Raw genomic sequence first — 22,322 nt, 5'->3', positions numbered from 1 at the left:
GGAGGGGTAGAGGTGCCCATAACATTCTAGGTAGATCTGAGCTGAGTCAAGGAATAGAGCTAGCTGGTCTGGGTCCTCAACAAATTTTCCCCTGAACTGGGGTGGTTTGTAGAGCTCTGCTTTGCCCTGCCCTCTTCCTGTCACCCTCTGTAAATCTGTGCTTGAAGTGGCTGATCTTCCTCCCCGGCTCTAGTTCCCTGCTGTGTGTGGGAGGCATTGGTTGCCTCTGAGGGCTCTTTCTTCTGCTGCTGGATAGAGGAGGTGGGCTGTGATCTTGTCTGCTTCTCCTCACTTCAGAAGGCTCTGTGGAAACTCCCCTCTGTTTTGGGCGGCATGATGGGCCATCATCTCTAATGGTAGCCCAGTCAAATTCTTCCCTCAGCTGCTCTATGGATCTCCCCAGGGATCCCGTCAGGAGCTTTGGGGCTCTGGCTTGTTCCCAGTCCCACATCCATTCCACTCTTGCCAACTCACTCAGGGGCCTTCCTTCCTTCTTCGGATAAGGGAACTCACGTTCCAAAGCTGTGGGGAGTTTTTTTTCCTTCATTGGCTCAGGTTTCTGCTTCAGCTGTAATTACATTGTTAGCTTCTGTTTGCGGTTGGGCTGCTTCCAGATTCTTCTGACAATCCACCTTTTACCATGTCAACCTGACTTTCTCTCCACGCATTCCAGATGTTGGGAAGCAATTGAAGAGGCCGGGAATCAGGTGTCTTGGAAATGAATTAGGAGAGTTGGCTAGCTGTCAGGGCTCCGGTAGTCATCCCCATTTAAATCATGAGTCTCTAGCCTGATTTTTAAAGCTCAAAGAAGGTTTATTAGGAGAAGACATGCCGGTGCAGCCTGGGTGTAGCCATCTCTGAGACACATCATTAATTGTCACCCTTGACTCTGGTTTTCACCACCTCCTGGGTGTATCATAATTCATATTCTCTAATGGGACACATCCAAGAGTCATCAATTTATATTCTCTAAAGGGACACAGCCAAGAGTCATCAATCATACTTTCCAGTTAGAATTTTGTGTGGCAGAAACTTCAGTTGCCTGGAAACTATCTATGAAAACATCCATGGAATGCAGTTTCGGTTTTGCAGTTGCTACACTACTACTCCCTTCCTTTCTGTTGGCAACTCTAAAAGACCAGATAAATATTTTATGAGTTGACAGTGACTACTGCAGCTCTGGAATATGGTAATGGCCTATGATGGGGTTGGAAATCACCGCCGTAGGGGATGGCATGTGTAATGTGCAAATTTACGGGAGGTGCAAAAAGGAGCGCAGCCCTTGCTGGTCAGGACGGGGTAATGGTGCTGTTGCACCAAGAGGGGGGCGGTGGCAGAGGTAGGCCAAAGCAGCAAGGCTGGAAGGTGCAGGGCGCCATGCTACTTGCATTTGTGCGGCATCAGCATTCCACCTTCTCTCGAGGAGCCCGGCCAAAGTTTCCCATGCTGCTCATGCTCCAGGCCTTTTGACTCCCAGGGACAGGAATCCAGCCAAGCTACCTGCAAAATTGTTTTTCTGTTGAGGAGCGCTCGTGGAGAGAAGCAGCCAGAGTCATTCTTGTCTATTGAGAGCCCGGCCAAAGTTTCCCCACACTGCTCGTGTTCAGTGCTTTGACTTCCAGAGATACGAGTTTGGCCAAGCTCCCTGCAAAATCCTCTCTCTCTCGAGGAGTACTTGTGGAGAGAAGCAGCCAGAGTCACTCTCGGCTCTCAAGAGCACAGCCAAAGTTTCCTGTGCTGCTTCTGTAAGCGCTCTCCGAGAGAGAGGAGTTAAGGCTCAGAATGAACAACAAATGTCAACAATAATTTAAAAGGTTTCCTTTTGTGTAAAGAGAAATGCAAATAATTAAGCAGTTCTGCTTTCTCTGTGTAATCCTTCACCCCCTTGCCATCTTCCCCCATTATTGGTATTTTCTCCTGTTTTAAATGTTGACATTTAAAACTGCTTAATTAATTATTTGCATTTCTCTTTACACAAAAGGAAAGAACAGTCCAACCTATCAAAATCAGTACTGTACAACAGGGGTCGCCAACCTTTTGGACCTCAGGGACCACCAATCTCATAATTTTAAATCCTGGAGACCACTAATATGAATTTTTACTGATGGTGGCTTGCTGACGTTGGTGGGTGAGAGATCTGATATAATCTCTCTCTCTCTCTCACACACACACACACACAGAGGTAGGGGTGGGATTCAAATTTCTTAACCGGTTCTGTGGGCGTAGCCTAATTTGTGGGTGTGGCTTGGTGGTCATGTGACTGGCTGGGCATGGCTTCTATGTAAATATTATAAATATTTATGTAAATATTGAATTTTTTATAAAAAAAGAGCAACTTTTACCCAAAATCTGGCAAAGCAGGCAGGCAGATTGAATTGCTCACAGAATCACAGATTCATTCAGAAATCAAACTTTTGGCATCGGCTACATAAAAATGTCTGTCACATAAAATTTGCTTGCAAACTCATAACATTTGCTAGCAAGCAAACTCACAAAATTAACTCACAAACACACCATGTATGTAAATATTGAATTTTTTATTAAAAAAGAGCATCTTTTACCCAAAATCAGGCAAAGCAGGCAGGCAGATTGAGTTGCTCACAGAATCACAGATTCATTCAGAGATCTATCTATCTGCCATTGGCTATCTTAGTCTGCACTGACAAATAGAATTTTCAGCCCTAAGGAAGGTTCAGCTCTGCTTAAAAGCAGAGCCGAAGATCTAAAGATTACCGTATTTGCCGGCGTATGATGACTTTTTTGCCCTGAAAAACATGCCTCCAAGTGGGGGGGGGGTCGTCTTATACGCCAGCAAATACGTTGTCACTTGGTGCAAGAGCGACGGGGGCGGAGCTCCGCAACTTGCGAAGCCCCTTCAAGCCCAGCTGGAGTCTCTCTTCCTCCTCCTCCCCCCCCACCCACCCACTCACCCTCCGCCCGGCTCGGGCCGCTTGCGGAGGCCAATCTGGAGGTGGGGTGGGGGTGGAGCGGGAGGGTCTCTGGCGGGGCCACTTCGCCCAGCCAGCCCCAAGCCACGTAATGGCCCGGGAGTGGGGGAGGTGGTGGGGGTGGACTGTGGCGCCCCTCCTTCTGGGCAGCGGGGCAGGGCCGGCAATTTGCTCCTCCCGCTTCTCCCTCCCTCTTTGAAAGACCGGGAGGGCTGTGCTTGGGGCGGGCGGGTGTCCTTGGGAAGTTCCTGATGGGACCCCGCTGGGCAGGGCCACCCGGCTCCCGAGCTGCTTTCCAGGGTCCCCTTGGGAAGAAAAGGGTCCGGTGGGCGGTGGAAGAAGGCGAGGACCTCCTCCCGCCCCCTGTCCCGTCCCATCCCTCCTCTTGTCCCCTCCTCCCCTCCCCGCTTAAGAGAAAGATCCTCCTCCCGGCACCGAGCTGCCACCCAGCGCCGCGTCTCCTGGCCAGCACGCGCTTGCGACTTGGGAACCGGCCAAGTGACTTTAAAACCGAGCGGAGGCCAGAGATAGCTGGAATTACCCTCCACACCACACCACACACACACACACACAGAGAGAGAGAGAGAGAGAGAGAGAGAGAGAGAGAGAGAGAGAGAGAGATGGCAGCTGTCCATCCCCCACCCTTGGAGTCCCGATGGCGTGCACGCAGGGGCTGCTTAAGGGAGGAGGCCTTTCACTTTCCCCCGGGGGGGAGGGGGCAGGCGCATCAATTTCACTTGCAGGCAGCAGCGCGGCCTTTCCTTTCCCTTCCCACCCACCCACCCACTCCGCTCGTGCGAGCGGACCGGCAGGCTTTGCCCCCATCCCTCACCTCCTTCCACCCCTCCACCCCCCCAGTGGCAGTGGGTGTCACAGCTCAACGGTGTCACAAAGAAAGGGAGAGGAATTGAGTGCCAGCCTGAGTAAGGCGAAGCTGCCTCTCTAAAGCATTTTGGTGGCTTTGTAAGTTTGGGAGAAAGGGGCGGCGGTGTCAATCAAGAATTATATCCAGAATACCCCGTGTTACAACTTACCGTATTTGCCGGCATATAAGATGACTTTTTTGCCCTGAAAAACATGCCTCCAAGTGGGGGGGTCGTCTTATACGGTGAGTATATAACAAACTCTATATTTTGAGTGGAAATGTTGGGGGCTCGTCTTATACGCCCAGTCGTCTTATACGCCAGCAAATACGGTAGCTAGAAAGCAAGAAATCCAACAATTTCCTGTTTTCTAGCTTATCTAAATCTCCTGGCACAGCAGAACAACTGATGGTCAGGGGAGGGGAAGGAAAAATAGCAACTTAGCAGGCAATTTTGCCAGGAAGAAGTGAGTGGGTGGGGATGGTCCCCGCGGGCCATGTGGGCAGCACAGCCTTGTATTCCCGCATAGCCTGGATTAATTGCTTTGGGGGGGGAGTGCTCTGGTGGTGACATTTCTCTGCAGACCACCAAAATTTTCTTGTAGGCCGTGGACCACCAGTGGGCCGTGGCCCACTGGTTGACGACCACTGCTTTTAGACAGAATAGGAATGCAGGTCAGAATGGTTCCAAGAATGGTTCCAAGCAGATACAACTCAGGCAAATAAAGTTACTCATCTAAAGGAGGATTAGAGAGAGGAAGTAAACATATGTTGGACTTTGACTAGAGATCATTGTGTTAGTTACTATGCTGAACAATAACAAAAGTCAAGCAGAAACCAAAGTTAACCAATGTTGGAGGATTACTAAAAATGTGTATAAATGCAAGACTAGACTCCAATAAAGTTAATCATGAATCAGTTGATCATGATCAAACACCTCGACTGCCTCGTCATTGCAACAAGTGGCGCATGAACAGGGACCCTCTTACTTCGTCCGGCAAGGATTTGGTGCACCTTCAACCCTTTGGGGTTTCTTCAACCATTTTTGGTTTCTGTAAGTATGGGGTCTTCGCTTTCTGAGGAACAAAGGAAGCATGTAGATGAATTAGGCTATTTGTTGAAGAAAAATAATACTCAGATACCAGAGAAAAATCTCTTAAGGCTGGTCCAGGAGATTGCAGCTCAGTGCTTATGGTATCCAAAAGAGGGGTCTTTAAAATTAACTGATTGGGAACGTATAGGGAAAACATTGCATACTGAACCTAGAGCAGAAATAGAAGTTTTGCAGGTGTGGCATTTATGTAGAGATGCAATTGAAAAACTTGGTCACAATGAACTTTCTCTTTTAACACCTCCACCTTCACATTATACTAATGCTGTCATTTGTCCTCCTTCTTCACCTGAATATATGTCTTCCATTCCCTCAGCTTCTGCAGATACAGGGCAAAAGCCTCCTGACTCTATTGTTCATTCTTCTTTTCAGAAAATGGTTGAGAAAAAGGCTTCCCGTTTGCGTGGCTTCGGCAGCGGCAGGAATTCGCGACTCTCCGCGATTCCTGCTGCGCTCGCCGCCAAGTTGCCCCCGATCCAAATGGGTCTAGGGGATATGGCTGCCCTGTAGAGGCAGCCAAAGAGAGAGGGGATCCGGATAGGGGTTTGGGGGTGTCGCAGACCCCCTCCTCAGCCGGAAAAACCCCTTTTTCCCAAGGTGGTGTGAGCGGCGGTCAGTAATGGCCGCCACAAAGAAGCCTGCAGCCGGGTAAGATTTGTGCTGGAAGAAGTATGTTGGCTGAACCGGGACAATAAGAAACTCTTAAATACTCTGGAAATTAAATTGCTTGAAGGATACATTGTTTCCCAAAGAAGAAGAAAGCGGCGAAGAAAGCTGTCAAGGGAAATTTTTTTTTTCTTCACTCTCCCTTCCCATAGAAATAGCAGACGGAGATCTGGAAAATCTACTTGGGCACTGAAGGTAATCCAATTTGAAATTTAAAGCCAAGGGATAAAGGATTTCTGGACATTGGATCTAAAAACTTAAAAAAATTTCTATTTGTTATAAGGGGAAGGGAAGAGATAAAGACCTATTATAAGATTGTACTGGAGGAGACTGCTTTGAGTTTAGAAGAACAGAAATAAAAGACATTACAACTTCTAGAAGATTACCTTGGAACTGTGTATTTGAACTCTACCCTAGGAGGTGAAAATATAGAAAGAAGAAAGTGCTAAATGAAACTGTTTGCTCTGATTTGTTGCTTTGTGACTTTGGGATTTTTGTGAATTATTTTTTAAAAAGGGACTAAAGACATTAGGGTGGTTTCAAAAAAGAAAGAAAGAAAAAATGGCACTATCTTTTGAAGGATTACAAATGGAATTTCAAAGACTGAAAGAAGAAGATAAGGGCTCTTCTGGATCCAATTTCCACTTTTTAGAAATGGCGATCTCTACCTATCAAATACGACAACGACAGGAAGGCTGGGATGAAGGAGAAGAAGCCATCTTTAATGGACAAATATACTTAGTGGAGGAAGAAAAGCGAAAGGGGGGCAAGGAAAAGGTGAACTTAGAATATAAAAAAGCAACCAAGAAAAAGAAAAATAAGGTGAAAAAGCGATATGATGTCAGAAAGCAACAGAAAAGAGAAATACAACAGAGAGGGAAGATTAAGAGAGTGAAATTTGAGAGATGGGGGGGGGGTCAAAAAGCTAGAATTGATAAGAAAGGAAGGGGAAAAGGAAAGAGAAGTCATAAAGACTTTAAACAAGCTGCTAAAAAATGAATTTTTTTTAGAGATAAGGGGTAAGATAATTTTATAAAAATGATTCTGCAAAAGTACATAAGAATTTATTGTAGATATTAGTATTTGAAGCTGAGTTAGAAAATTAAAATATTATATGAGTTAAAAATGTATTAAAGGGAAGCTATGATTTAATTAAGTATATTAAGTATATTAAGTGAGTACAAACTTTGATTGATGTCTGTATAAAAAGAGTTAACCCGGGGTAAGCCGCTTTCCAAAAATAAGTTTTATGTATTTATGTTTTGTGTAATGTTTGTTTTTGACAGGATGTGGAAGAGAATGAATGAAATTATATTTAATGAGTATATATACTTTAAGGCAAAAGATATATAATTAAATAGAAGGAAAGGGAGTAATAAAGAGAAGATTGGAAAAGATATGAAGTTGATTAGATAAGATATATATATATATATATATATATATATATATATATATATTTTATATATATATATATATATATATATATATATTTGTTTTCTTAAGTTTTGCGGTACTTACATGTATGGTGTTCGGCTTGGTTCGGGTATTTTCCCACGTCATTGTAGTTGTTCTTTTAAAGTTGTAGCAACGTTTCAGCAGAATCTCATCTGCCATCATCAGGCTTCTGTATTGTGTCCGTCTGTGAGTCAGACTTTTACAGTGGTTTCAGATTTAAAACACTAATTACCAGAACCAAACGCCTGGCAGACAAGACACACATTAAGACTGAACTATGCACCCTGACTAAAGTACTGACAGCCAACGGCTTCCACAAAAGCAAAATCACCAGCTTGATCCACAAAAACACACTGAAACATAATAGAGACCCAGAAGATGAACAGACCTATGGAACAGCTGTCCTGCCCTACATAAGAGGTACTACAGACAAAATTAGTAAGGTACTACACAGACATCACATCAGGACTGCCTTCAAAACAGACAGAAAAATAGCAGCCATCCTTAGCAACCCCAAAGATAAAATTGACCTGGAAAACCAAGGCATATACGAAGTCCCCTGTGCATCATGCCCGGCCACATACATTGGACAGACCAATAGAAGAATAAGCACCCGCCTGGATGAACACAAAAATGCAGTCAAAAAGCTGGAACACACTTCCTCACTAGTCCAACACATGGAAGCCACAGGTCATAGCATCAACTTCAATGGCACCAAAACCCTGGCCACTATAGAAAACCCTAATCACAGAATCATCAGAGAAGCCATAGAGATTGAAAAAAGACCAGAAAGCATGAATAGAAGAGATGATTCCACCAGGCTGTCAATCATTTGGAAGCCTGCACTCACAAACAAAAAATCTCCACACCACAAGCCAGGCAAACACCTGGGCACAAACAGATCCCCCTGATACCTCCAGCTCAAACACATCCCAACCAGGCACCCAGATGAAACCCAGCTTCCTAACTAATGATAGCCAGTCCATTTACCCGAAGCCAAGCTGCACTAAAGGCCTCCATTAAAGTAACACAATGCTGCCAGCCAATCAAGATACAAAAAGAGCCAAAAAACAGACAGAAGATATTAGAGACACCAATCAAGCAGAACACAGCAAACTCCGAGACCAATAAACACAGACCAAGACTCCCAACCAATCAGGATGAAGAAAAACCATTCTGGCACAGCAATAGGCTGCCCCAAATTTAAATCTGAAACCACTGTAAAAGTCTGACTCACAGACGGACACAATACAGAAGCCTGATGATGGCAGATGAGATTCTGCTGAAACGTTGCTACAACTTTAAAAGAACAACTACAATGACGTGGGAAAATACCGAACCAAGCCGAACACCATATATATATATATATATATATATATATATATATATATATATATATATATATATATATATATATATATATATATATATATATATATATATATATAGAATATATATATATTATAGAAATTATAGAAATGTGATAATTTGGAATTATCTTCTTTTTAAATAAGATGGTTTATTTGTTTCTTTTAGAAAAGATATTTTAGGTCATTACATCCTATGTTCTGTTTGTTTGTGTATTGTATTTAAAAAAAACCTAATAAAGTTTGTCTAAAAAAAAAAAAGAAAATGGTTGAGAAAAAGGATGTCTCTGTCTCAGGAACAGAACTTACAGAATTAGTGTTTGTTTGTCCAGTACAATATCATCCTGGTCAGGGGCCACAGCTTGGACTGCAAGTAGCAGAATGGGAGGGTCTGCCTTATCAGATCTTAAGAGAGTTAAAAAAGGAAGTTACAGACTATGGGATTAGTGGAAATTTTACAAGAGGACTTGTAGAAGGAATAAAAAATGGTTATACAATGATTCCTGAAGATTGGAAGCAAATATCACTTGACTCCTCCAGCAGTCTCTCTCATTCCTCCCCAGCCACAGTTGGTAGCGCTGGGATCAATTTAATCACTCAAGAGGAAATTCAGTTTAAATTTCCTTTAGAAGTTAAAATAGTTCCATCTCAATTTAAAGGTCCTCTTCCTTCAGGATTAGTTGGCTTAATTTTGCCTCATTCTTCTGCACACAAAAAGGGCTGTTTTGTTGTGCCTAGTGTAATAGATTCAGATTACACTGGTATCCTCATGATTCAGATTTGGGTGAATCTTCCTCAAGTTCTTCCTTGTAATTCTTCTGTTGTTCAATTGTTTCTTCTTCTATATGAAAATCCATCTCCTGGTATAGGTAATCGTGTGGATGCAGGATTTGGATCAACTTCTTTATCTGTAGGCTTACTTCATCAGCTGAACTCCTCTCTCTTTCTTAAATAAACAACCATTTCAAGGGTTATTGGATACTGGAGCCGATGTTACTGTCATCTCCTCTTTACAATGGCCAGTACAGTGGCAATAATGACAGTTTCTTCATTGTGGGAAATAGGAGGTTCTACAGCTGCTTGGCAGAGTGTTCAAGAAATTGTTACAACATCTGCTGGTAAGTTTTTTTCCCTACAACCATACATTTTAGATATTCATACTAATATTTGGAGCCATGATATCCTTCCTCTTCTTAATGCTCATTTGATTCTTGATGATGGCTCTTCCTCTTAAATGGCTCTGCTCTATGCCAGTTTGGGTGGAACAATGGCCATTATCAAAGGAAAAACTTGCTGCTTTACAACAATTGGTTCAAGAACAATTGGCTGTTGGTCATATAGAATCTTCTACTAGTCTTTGGAATACTCCTGTTTTTGTTATAAAAAAGAAAAATGGGAAATGGCATTTCCTTCATGATTTAACAGAAGTTTTTAACAATAGCATGCCCACAAAACGATATCATTGGCGAGTGTTGCCTCAGGGAATGCTTAATTCCCCTACACTTTGTCAATATTTTGTGGATAATGCTCTTCAACCTTTTAGGAATAAATTTCCATCCTATTTAGTCTATCATTATATGGATGATATATTGATAGCAGCCCCAGATTTTGATGAATCTAAGTTGTTAAAAGAGTTAACAGACACTGTGGCACAACAAGGATTGTATATAGCCTCAGACAAAATTCAAAAGGTAGAACCTTATACCTACTTAGGACATAGAATGTTGCGTAATTGCTCCATTCCAATTCTTCCTGAATTACAAGTACAGAAATCATATACCTTAGTACAATGGCAAAAATTACTTGGCATTATTAATTGGGCGTGCTCATTCTTCTACATTACAACTGGTGATATGTTGCCCTTATTTCAGTCTTTGAAGGGAGCACAATCACCAGGAGATCTAATTGTATTAACTGATCTTCAAAGAACATGTCTTCAAGAAATATTGAATAAGTTTAAGCATCGATATGTGGACAGGATAACATCCTTAACAATAGGACTTTGTTTAGCTATTCTTCCTACTGCACCCTTACCCACAGGATGTCTTTATTCTAATGCCTCTCCACAGGCAGTCAACATTCATGAATGGATTAATTTGTCAGCTACTCCGCCTAGAAACTTTTATCCTTATTAGAAGATTTGATTATTAAAGGTTGTAAACGAGTCTTACATCTTACAGGACAGGATCTCATTAGTATAGCTTTCATTTGTACAAAAGTTGAACATGAGCATTTGATGATGATTTCAGAATCATATCAGATAGCCTTTTCTCAATATGTGGGAAACTTGTATTCTTTACCCAAGGATCCTAGAATAGTGGTTACTACTACTTTAAATCTGGCCTTTTCTTCCATTTTTGTGCGAAATCCTATTTCTAAAGCTCTTAAACTTTTTACTGATGGCTCACCTACAAGGTGTGGTCGTCTGGCAGATTCAACAACAATGGTATTCTAAATTTACTGCCACACAGACTTCAGCTCAACGTGCTGAGCTGGCTGCTGTGATTTTATCTTTACAATTGTTCAATGACCAATCTATTAACTTGATTGTTGATACTCAATATGTGTATTTAGCTATGTAATCTCTTCTTTTTTCTTATTGTGCTCTCTCTTTGGATAAGAATTTGTTATCCTTGTTTTTATCTTTAAAGAATAGTTTGGAAACTCGCTTGTATTCTTTGTATGTAGAACACATTCGAAGTCATACTCCCTTTACTAATGCCTTGACTGAAGGAAATCAGAAGGCAGATGAATCCTTAAAGGATGTTATTTCCAATTGCCTATCCTCTTTTGCTGTAATGGTTCGGCCTTCTCAGTTGAAAACTGATAATGGTCCAGCTTATATTAGTAAGGAATTTCAAAATATTACTTTAGTGCACGGAATTCCTTACAACTCTCAGGGTCAAGCTATAGTTGAGCGAGCTCATCGTACCTTTAAGGCATTGCTTCAAAAACAATTACAAACTGAGTCTGGCCCTTACCATCTGCAAAAGATTCAAAATCTCATTGCTGTAGCATTATATACTTGGAATTATTTAACCTTTTTAGATTCTCTTGCAGACTCACCTGTTAATTTACATTTTCGAACTACTGAATCTTTAGCAAGGCCTTTGGTAAAGTATTGCCAAGCTCCAGATCCAACCTGGAAAGGCCCTACACTGCTGATCACCTGGGGTTGTGGTTACGCTGCCATGGAAGATCCTTCTACTGGACAAGCAGTGTGGGTTCCAGCGCACTGTGTTTGTCCATATCATGGCATGGCATCAGGGCCTTCACAACCCGATTCTGGATTTCAATCTTCATCTGAACACAGAAGTCCATCTTCCAAAGTCAAAGCGCCCACAACCCATCACTTGAGGCCAGGTTAAATCTACTACATATCAAGCTCAACAACAACTGCAACAGGCTTCATTACCTCAGACTCCTGAAAATCTTGTTGCTGCTGTTTTTGCTATTATTACTGCTAATTCTGTTACAATTTTACTTTGTATTTTCTTTATGATTAATGGTGTTTCTGCTCAAAATGACACTTCTGTGGTTCGTCTTAACCCTAATTTGTGGGTTTGTCATGCACAATATATGTTTATGACTCATGGCACAAATATTACTTTATACTATGAGCCCCCAATGGCATTTAGTCAAATTTCTTTTACCCCTAACTTGATCATGTCTTCTACATTTATTGTCTCACAAGTACAATCTATTTCCCACTCCTGGCTATTTTCTAAACCCCCTATGCAATTGAATTGTCCATTGGCATTACTTGAAAGTTAGTCAATTTACAAGGGGTTTGTTTCTGTTGTCACGCTAAACACACTTGGCTTCATAATTGGTCTGATTATGATGCTGCTCAGCACATATTAAAAAAAAACTAGGGAATTATAGTTATTGTTCTAACTATTGGTTGTCAGGTATCTTTAATTCTTCTTTGTATGGACTTAATATAGCTCCTGATATGTATCCTGACAATTTTCCTATTTTTAATGCCTCTGATCAACTAATATGTGGTTCATTTTTGATAAATATGCCACCAATGTTCATCCTCAGAATTTTTCATTCTTTGAATAAAACTATTGAGGATGAGCTTGCCAATTTACAATCATACATTCAAAATAATATCCATGCTCAGTACTCACCTTTTGAGTGGCTAACCAATTGGCTCCCTGATTGGTCTTGGCTCAGAGTTTTTCTTTATGCTATAATTATTATTATTGTACTAATTGTAACCTGTTGTTTTATTCAATGTATTCCAAATTTATTTGCATTGTTTCATTCTACTTCCCCTTCTCTAAGTCCTTTACAGTTGTGATACATTCATAAATCTTTGAATCCTCCATTTAAATAAAAAACGAGGATATGTAGAGTTGTAATTGCAGGAATGTCTTTATCTTTGATGGCAAACCTCAAGAGAAAAGAATGGTTCCAAGCAGATACAACTCAGGCAAATAAAGTTACTCATCTAAAGGAGGATTAGAGAGAGGAAGTAAACATATGTTGGACTTTGACTAGAGATCATTAATTGTGTTAGTTACTATGCTGAACAATAACGAAAGTCAAGCAGAAACCAAAGTTAACCAATGTTGGAGGATTACTAAAAATGTGTATAAATGCAAGACTAGACTCCAATAAAGTTCATCATGAATCAGTTGATCATGATCAAACACCTCGACTGCCTCGTCATTGCAACACTGAACCATATAGGCTGAATCCCATCAATGGGTAGAATGCCCAATAAGAATATTTCTGGTTTCATGTCTATATGCTGCTTTATCATTGTTTTCCAACCAGGTATGTATTTTTGTCCAATATATTTTAGCCTGTGGACATGTCCACCACATATGGTAATATGAACAAGGTGTTTGATTACATTCCCAACATTTAGTGGATCTATCCTTAAACATTTTCACTGATCTTGTTGGTGCAAAGTGCCATACGTGAAACATTTTATACACATTTTGTTTATATGCAGTTGACATAGTCAATTTAAAATTTCTATCCTAGTTTCTGCCATTTGTCTAGTTCTATTGCATATCCAAATTTTTTAGCCCAATCATTGTCTACTTTATCTACTCACTTTCATGTTTAATACAGTTAAATAACAATATATTTTCTTTATCAATTTTTCATCTGTTCTAATTCTGTTAATTCTTTATTAAAACCATACATTTTAGCATTTTTCTCATATTGAGATTGTATCTGCATTTGTGGCCACCATGCAATGTCCATCCCTTGACTACTAAGTTCCTGCTTGGCTTTTATTTTGAATAAAGATTCAAAATATCTTTATATCTTACATTTTTTTCCATATTAATAACATGCAGATGCAACAATGCTTCCATTGTTGAAAACCAAATTGGTATTTTCAAATAATGTTGTTCTTTAATTTTAAGCCATACTGATAGCAGTTGCATTTCTAACATAATGTCTTTGAAAATAACTATGTACTGGTATCTTATTCTTCCCATACCACAGGAAGGCATGCCAACCTAGTTGAAGGTTGTACCCTTCTAAAGTTAATCTTTTATGCCTCAAATTAATTTGTGGTTCAAGCTTTTTAAATGGTTGCAAGGACTATAAGAATCTAATGGAAAGGTAGACTCGATCCCCAATTTTAAATGGTTTAGGCCAGTGATGGCGAATCTTTTTGGTACCGAGATGGCAAATCTTTTTGGTACCAGATACAAAAATTTTATGAATTTGTTGGTCAGGACACAATTTGGTCATGGTCTGAAGCGTTTGTGACCAGAGGTTCTACTGTATTTCTACTGAATATTAGGATCCCCCTAGGCCCATTTCAAATCGCCCAGTAAGAATGGCTCTTCTACACCCGGTGCTGTTGAGTAGATCTTATATTCGTCAGGTAATACCAGATAATTAAGGCTGCCTGGGTCTCAAGCAGTGGTGGGATTCAGCCAGTTCGCACCATTTCAGGATAACTGGTTAACTTTCTGAGCAGTTTGGTGAACTGGTTGTTGGAAAAATCATTAAGGAAGAGAACTGTTTGTTAAATTATTTGAATCCCACCACTGGTCTCAAGGTGCTGCTTCTTTTGGTTTCACTCTCTCTGGATACTTTTTTGCAATGATGAACTTTCAAATATTGCAACATAGACGGCTGGGTTCACATTGGCTGGACAGATGTTAATAACTTGGGATGTCCCTTGCACTGTCTAATTCCACTCAGGAAACTTGCTACTTCTACAACAGGGACTAATTGCTGGAGTCAAACCAAATTAGAGGGCATGAGATTTCATACCTATGCCTGTATTTCTTGTAACAAAGGGCAAGTATAAGGACCATATGCATTACAAAGAAAATTCCAACTATAGGAGATAAAACTAAGTTATTTCCTCCAGTTCCTCGGGTCATAAAAACATACAGCACACTTGTATTTCCATTACTAACACACCACAAAGCCAGTAACTCCTCCTCCTCCCCCTTCCCATCTTCCTCCATTTTCTCCCTCCTTTCCAATAACGGAGAATATTTGTAGCTCAGGGTTGACATGAGGGTTCCTTGGTTGGAATGGGATGTTTAAGCCCTTTGCTCGTAGCTACTCACCTCTGACCTGATATAATTCGAATAGTGGTAGACCACAGCTTCTGGCATTGCAGGGGGAATGGTGGTAGTGCATGGTGGGGTGGGCAGCCAAACTACATCAGGCCAGAGTCCAAGAGCAGAGGCAATGGCGCAATGCCAGAAGCCACATGCCATTGCTGTTCTCCTGCCACGCCTCCTCCCCCCACATGCCAGCCGGTGCACATCACGGCATCTCTTGCTCTCTCCCCAGCCTACCACCGATATTGCACACTGTCCCACCCCAACTCCCTTGGTCTCTCCCCCAGCACCATTGCTGTCACCCAACACTCGATTGGCTGGGGGCTATTCGTCCTGTGCCGCCAAAGGCTCAGGTCAAACGGTGTGTAGGAACAAAGGGCCAGGGGAGGACCAACAGAGCAAAGCTGGCTGTAAATTGGCTGAGGGAGGTGACTGGGGGCGAAGCCAAGGGTCGGTGCCTAAACATCCCATTGTGACCAAGAAAACTACATGTCAATCCTGAGCTACAAATATTCTCTATTATCAGGAAAGGGAAGGGAGAAAATGGAGGAAGATGGGGAGGAGGAAGAGTTGCCCCTCCTAGGGCTTTGTGGCATGTTAAGTGTTGTGGTTCGCTGGCAGCCTGTGCAGAGGTAATGGAATCAGACAGTGGGGAAGAATGGGGACCAGTGTGGGAATTGGGGAAGGACTTGGGCAAGGGTCCTGTGTCCGATGTAGAGATGGGGCCAGGATCATCTGGGAGTTGTGTGCTGATTCCGGAGCGTCCAGTCTAGCAGCAGTGAGGCAGAGGAACCTTGTTCCCAGTGCATGTGTGTGCAGCTGCTAGAAGGCAAGAGCAGTTAAGACAAAAGGGGTGACCCAGGAGCAAGGCTTGGAGGGGATTGCCCCTCCCCTAAGGTATAAAGGAAGTGCAAAGGTATAGAAACTTTTGCAGAAAGCAGTCATTCGCTCTGTTCGGATTAAACTTGAAGCTCTGTATAGACTTTGTACTTCGCCTTTTTTTTACGGTTAATTTGGCACTTTAGTTGTTGGCAGCAATTCAAAGGAGATAAAGGTGGGTGTTTATTTCAAGGGACTGTTTGGGGCTCATTACGGGCTGGGAATGAACATAATTCCCAGCGTTGAAATAAAATGAGCTGTTTGGACTAGGCATAGTCTCAGGAAGCCTTGGTCAGAACAATGAGGAAATACAAATATCTTGTGTTTTTATGACCCGAAGAACTGGAGGAAATACCTGTCTTATCTCCAATATCAGTTGGAATTTTTCTTTGTAATGCATATGGTTCTTGTACTTGCCCTCCTTCGTTATAGGAAATATAGGCATAGGTGTGAAATTTCATGCCCTCTGGTTTGGTTCCAGCAATTAGTCAGTGTTTTTAGTTCTTTGTAGTGCTGTCTCTAGTTCTGTGGGTCAAATGTTTTTAAAGTGATCACAGGTTACCTTAGAAAGCACTTCTAAGATCAGCTACTCAGGATGGTGTGTGTGTGTGAATACCAGGAGCATGTTGCAGATCTCTGCAGTGGGTCATTGAACTGCTGTGATGCGGCAACATATGTAATTTTTGGACCAGGTCGTAAATACTTTTTTGGGTTGTGGGTGTGTGTAATTTTGAATGATCACTAATTGAACTATTGTGACTCAAGGAATACCTGTAGTTCTCCTTATGTAAAACATTTTTATTAGGATAGACATTGAAGCCAATTATTTAGTGAGGTAGTGAGCCATTTCAAGCAAAAGGTATGATTTAATCTAAGTTTTCATTTTGATTCTTCCATGACCTAAATGGCCCTTTCCAAGTGGTATTATTCTACTTCTCCATTCGTTCCAATCCTGATATGTACTTTGCTAACTACGGATGGCAGCTTATTTTAATTCATTGCGTCACCTGGGTCCTAGAATTGTAACTGTTGATGCAGTTTGTATCTTTCAACTTTATTTTTAAGTGTGCAACCAAAGCTACATCTGATTTGTTTAGGGGTAATATCTTAGAGCCGTGATGGCGAACCTATGGCATACGTGCCAGAGGTGGCATGCAAAGTCCTCTTTGTGGGCACATGTGCTGTTGCCAGCTGTTTTCTGGTTTCCAGTGTGCATGTGTGCCAGCCAGATGGTATTCGCAAGTGTCGAAGCACCAGAAATTGGCCTGGAGAATGCCCCCAAAACAGGCTGTTTTTTGGCCTGAAAACCAGCCTGAAACCCGCCAAAAAACAGGCATGCGCACCAGCCAGCTAATCTTTGGGTTTCTGGCACTCCGGCATGTGCACATGCACGCACATTTGGGCACTGAACTGTCCTAGAGCCACACAGAGGAAAAACGATAGCTTGCATGTTAATTTTTCTGGTCCATTTTCATAAATAACACAGTGGCAAACATACCTAATACTCCTTTTTCCTTTTTCCCCCCCCTAACCCCCATGAGGCAAGCCGGATTGAGAGTATGTGACTAGTTCAAAGTTAAATAACTGGCTTTCATGTCTTAAGGCAGGACTGGAACTCAGCCTCGTTTTCACAGAAATGTAAATGTAAACTACCAGAATGCCATTTTATTTCTGAAAGCCATGTTACTGTATAAAGAACATGTCTGTGTAGTATACACTCAGTTATTAGACCTTGTATTTGATATAAATAAGAAAATGGTCCAGTATCATGGCTATTTAATTATACAGTATAGTGCCCAATTTTACATCACAAATGAAGCAAATTCTTGGAACCAAACCTTGAGGCTAATGCCTAGTTTTTTTCTGCTTGTTTTGTTGATTGCAATACAATGGTCCTGCTTTCTTTTCTCCATACTTAACAGATTTTATTCTCATATCTTATTCACTTGCCTCATGTTGCATCAAAAACATCTTGCATTCCTGTTAGTTGTGCTACATGGATTATTATACTACATGAATAAAATAGAATTCAAAATTAATGAAGCCAGATTAAGGTGAGGCACAGGAGCAGCCACAAAATAGAACCCCACATAATCCCATTTATTTATTGAAGGGGCGTATTTAAAAAAAAAAGCATATCTTCATATCATAATTTTTGTTTTGGTTGTTCAAAATAAACATAAACCACCAGAAAGGCAAGACAAGAAATGGTAACCAGGTAGTCTGGGAAATACTAGATGATTTGCCAGGCATAATACTCTTAAGGTAAACTCCTTACATAAAAAGTAAAGACAATCTGAAATGTATTCTAATTGATGTAGAAGACAAAAGTTAAAAGGAAAGAAAAGTATGGTGAAAAAGATCTGTTTTCTTTTGTGCAGCAGTACCTTGTGCAAAACCATACATTTTCAGCCATCCTGCTTGGTTGAATGAGTCAATCAGAAGCATTGCCATTCTTACCTCTCCTGGAATTCATTCCACAATTAAGATGAAGAATGGAACCAAGCTAGGTAAAGATAGGACTCAAGTGAAACATTTACTTATGTCAATGTAATTATTTCTGGCAATTCTTGGTTTCAATAACAATAACAAAATAGCAAAGAGTGTTTTGTTGCAATAAATTAACAAACCAAACTTTTTATGGAATCCAGGAAGACTTCTACCTAGTAGCTCAGAGTTCAGAATTCCAGAGAATTACCAAGGTATTCAATGAAAGCAAAGACCCATAGGATAGGCTGAGGAATGGAGGAGTGGGAGAAAGGAGATAATAAAAAATCAGAAGTGCCCAATTTTTTCCAGATTGTAAAATACAATGATTAAGTTTTCTCCAGCTTCCAGCTTTGTGCATTTTATGTATTTTAATCATTTCCTAATTGCATTGCTTTTGAAGGGACTTTGGAGTTGAACTGCCTGCTCAAGCAATACCAATTTAGACAAATATCTCTCCAGTCTTTTTTGTAAATGTTTTTTTGTATTGTGATAACCAGAATTGGATGCAGTATTACTAGTGTGGTCTCACCAGTGCAGTATAAAGCAGTGCTATCACTTTATGTAGTCTTAAAATTATCCCTATTCATGTAGCCTAGGACTGTATTCGTTTTTTTTTTGAGATGCAGAATAGTGCTGCTGGCACATATTTCAATTAGACAATGTTTTAGTAGTTTGGCTATGGATCTGTAAAATTTAAATTCAGAATTCCAGGGCTACAATATTTATGTCTCAAAATTAATTCATACTCACTTTTTAATTAAAAATAAAATGCAACTTTTAAGGGATCCAAATAACTCTTAAAAAGTACTAGTTAAGCATTTCTGAATTGTAATTATTTATACTTCAGAACCATTTTTCCCAACTGATAACACAGCAGATATTAAATCACTCATCTTTCTCAAAAATGTATTTTTCTTCAAATTTTTCAAAACAACTGCTTTAAATTTTTTGATGATGCATTATCAACAGGCTTATCAATTTGATATATCCACTATTACTAAAATTTCATGAGAAATGTCATGTCACAAACTTTAAAGATGCTTGCTTTGAGATTTCTAAGCAATAATACCAACAAATTTACATGCTAAATTTTGAAGTACACAACTTAATATAATTGCCCTTGTTGTATCAACCTATATCCTTTCAAGGCAGAATATATACTGCACATGGAAGCCACCACAGCAGAAAAAGCATGCACAATCAAGGAACCCCATAATCCCACACTGCCTCATTCATTACTAATCCTTTTAAAGAAATTAGATTTAAGATAATTTCAGTTAATAAAAAAGTTAAACTCCACAATAGTCCAAAAAGGAAAAAAAATCAAATGCACATGAATATTATTGGCATAATAGGGTAAGTGAAGGGTATTTTAATAAAAATATACTAACATTTCTTTAAAATTAAAAAATATATAATTGGTGTTATTCTTTTACTGTTTGAGAAATAGTTTGGGGGCAGAATAACATTCTAGACAGACACATGAAGAGTTTATGTTTATTTGTCTACATTCAGCATAATCCAGGAACTGTCTGAATGACCCAGACATACAAACCCACTCTTTTCCCACAAATTTAAAAATAAATCACTTATAAAACTGAAAAACACTAAAGCATTAAAATACAGAAAGCTTTTTAAAACTCACTTCACAAAAGCAGAAAACATCCCTTATCCATTTAAAGCAATCCTGTGTTAATACCTGAATTTAATTTAAACAAAAGAGGGATGTTGAACTCAAATTCTATTTAGACAAAAAAAAAAAAAACTGAAATGGCAAACTAAACAAACCATTAAATACACCATTAAATGTCCAAAATACAGCTAATTATGGAATCACAATGTACTCAACCATTAGTGACTGGTATCACAAAGAGCACTGCAACATGGAAACAGGGTTTACATGTTTACTGTGATGCAATAAAACTTAATATTCAAAGGTTATGCAAATTTAGGAAACAAAGATACAGACCCATCAAGAACAAACTAGTTTATCTATACTGATAGTTCATGCTGTGGTCATTTCTGCCATATCCAGCTTGTGGAGGTTGGTAGGAATTGGGAGGTCCACTGTAATTCTGATTTGAAGCTGGAGAATTGTAATTTGACTGAGAATATCCACCTAGAAAAATTGAAAGTTACCTTAATATTCCACTTCAAATGCTACTTCAGTTATACATTTCCAATTATTATGCATAAAAATATTTAGAACACAGAACTATACATAACAGGCATTTACATTGCAACATGATATCAAAGCATCCCATTCATCTTCCTTCCTTCTTTTCTAATGCCTAAAGCTGAAACTAAAGCCTTTACTTTTATTCATTACACATTCACAGATTACATCCATTAGGAGTTAGGGATGCAGAGTGACCAAATAACAGTTGGCCATTCAGCCAATGCAACATCTATGGGAAAATTTTGTCTCACTAACACAAAAGTATTTTAAGTTTGCAAGTCTAACTTTATACTGACCTTGGTAAGATGATCCTCCTCCCCCAGCTCCTCCCCCATAGCCACTGGCATTGTAGGAGGCACCTCCTGAAACATAGCTGTTTGCACCACCTCCTCCACGTCCACCACCATAATCTGCAAAGAATGCATATTAAGTCACCTACACAAACTACTTTGAACATGATTGGCTGTCTCCACTTTTTATATATAAGATGTTCACCACTTCTCTGTGCAGTCCTGAAACATAGTAGCTGCAACAAAAAAATATTCTGCACCTAGATGACAGAAACTGCAATGCATGAATACTTTTCTATTATAAGTCTTTCTTGACCTATGGCTAGCATGAGGCCTAGAATTTCCATCATGACATGATGGTTTTGTGTTGCGGTATCAAACTGATCCACCCGATTTAACATTTTTGTGGTGGTTGCAGTAGTCATAAAACAAACATGGCAGGCATTAAGTTAACCCAATGTCTGCATGGGTAGATTTTTATTTTTTGCAGAAACAGCAAATACTGGTTTACAGCAAAAATAAAAAAAAATTGCTGTCATGTGACTGTAAAATGCTGCAAACAGCCATAAAATGTGATCATGTGACTGCACAGAGGGCCCCTCATTGGAAGTTGAAATCTGGGCCATAAGTACCTTGTGGGGGTCTGTCATAAGTCAAGAACTACTTCTATTCTGTTCAAGTTTACTTCACAATGGTCATTTTCTGCCTTTCTCCAAATGGTGCTATCTAGATTTTGTTGTTTATTCCAATTTTGAGATTCAAGGATGAACTAAGCTGAGGAAGACTATCACATTGCCACATTTAAGTTCAATTTGTCAAGTTGTTTAAAATAAACTTTCAAAATATTATTCTAAATCACTTCATCTAGTTCTCAGCTCAATATCTGCATTTCACAAGTTTAAATTGCTCTTTATCTGATCATTGCATTAGACAACTTTCAACAATTACAGGTAGTCCTCTACTTTACAAGTTTGTTTAGTGACTGATCAAAGTTACAGTAGCATTAAAAAAGTGACTTCACCATTTTTCACACTTATGACTGTTGCAGTAGCCCCATGGTCATGTGATCAAAATTCAAATGCTTGGCAATTGGCTCATATTTACGATGGTAACAGTTAAATGGGAAGCCAGATTTAGTTAACAACCATGTTACTAACTTAACAAGTGCAATGATTCACTCAACTAATGTGGCAAGAAAGATCGTAAGACGGCAAAATTCACTTAACAAACGCCTCACAAACAAAAATTTAGTGCTCAATTGTAGTTGTCAGTTGAGGACTACCAGTATACATAATAATCACTCATACCGTGTTTCCCTGAAGCACGGGGAAAACCTTAAGACCTACCCTGAAAATAAACCCTAGCCTGATTTATAGGCACCTAATATAAACCCTACCCCCAAAATAAGTCCTAGTTAAAGGGAGGCGGGGGTGGCCAACACAGGAGCTGCCAGTGTCCGGCAGCAGCCACAACCTGCACAGCACAGTTGATTACCTGTCCAAAAAGGAGGCAGATCTG

The 22,322-nt window shown here is 40.2% G+C and overlaps 1 protein-coding gene across 14 annotated transcripts in view; it reads right to left on the bottom strand.

Annotated features, from left to right (window-relative positions):
- Positions 1–19,818: 19,818 nt before the first annotated feature.
- ILF3 (interleukin enhancer binding factor 3) overlaps positions 19,819–22,322 on the bottom strand; it is a 44,283-nt gene continuing 41,779 nt past the window's right edge. For all 14 annotated transcript variants that reach the window (XR_015747904.1, XR_015747905.1, XM_087957119.1 and 11 more), the window contains 2 exons: positions 20,811–20,924; positions 19,819–20,454 (listed from right to left, as the gene is read on the bottom strand). Coding sequence is in view for 12 of the 14 variants with exons in the window: in XM_087957119.1 (XP_087813245.1) it covers positions 20,324–20,454; positions 20,811–20,924 (245 nt within the window). In the remaining 2 variants the exon portion in view is untranslated. The remainder of the gene's footprint in view (positions 20,455–20,810; positions 20,925–22,322) is intronic.

Source organism: Notechis scutatus, chromosome 2 (assembly GCF_049901735.1).
Source record: "Notechis scutatus isolate UNSWTSFEM ecotype Mainland chromosome 2, rNotScu1.2, whole genome shotgun sequence".
Taxonomy (NCBI): Eukaryota; Metazoa; Chordata; class Lepidosauria; order Squamata; family Elapidae; genus Notechis; species Notechis scutatus.
The sequence above is the reverse complement of the archived record's forward strand: the minus strand, read 5'-3'. Positions and strand labels throughout refer to the sequence as shown.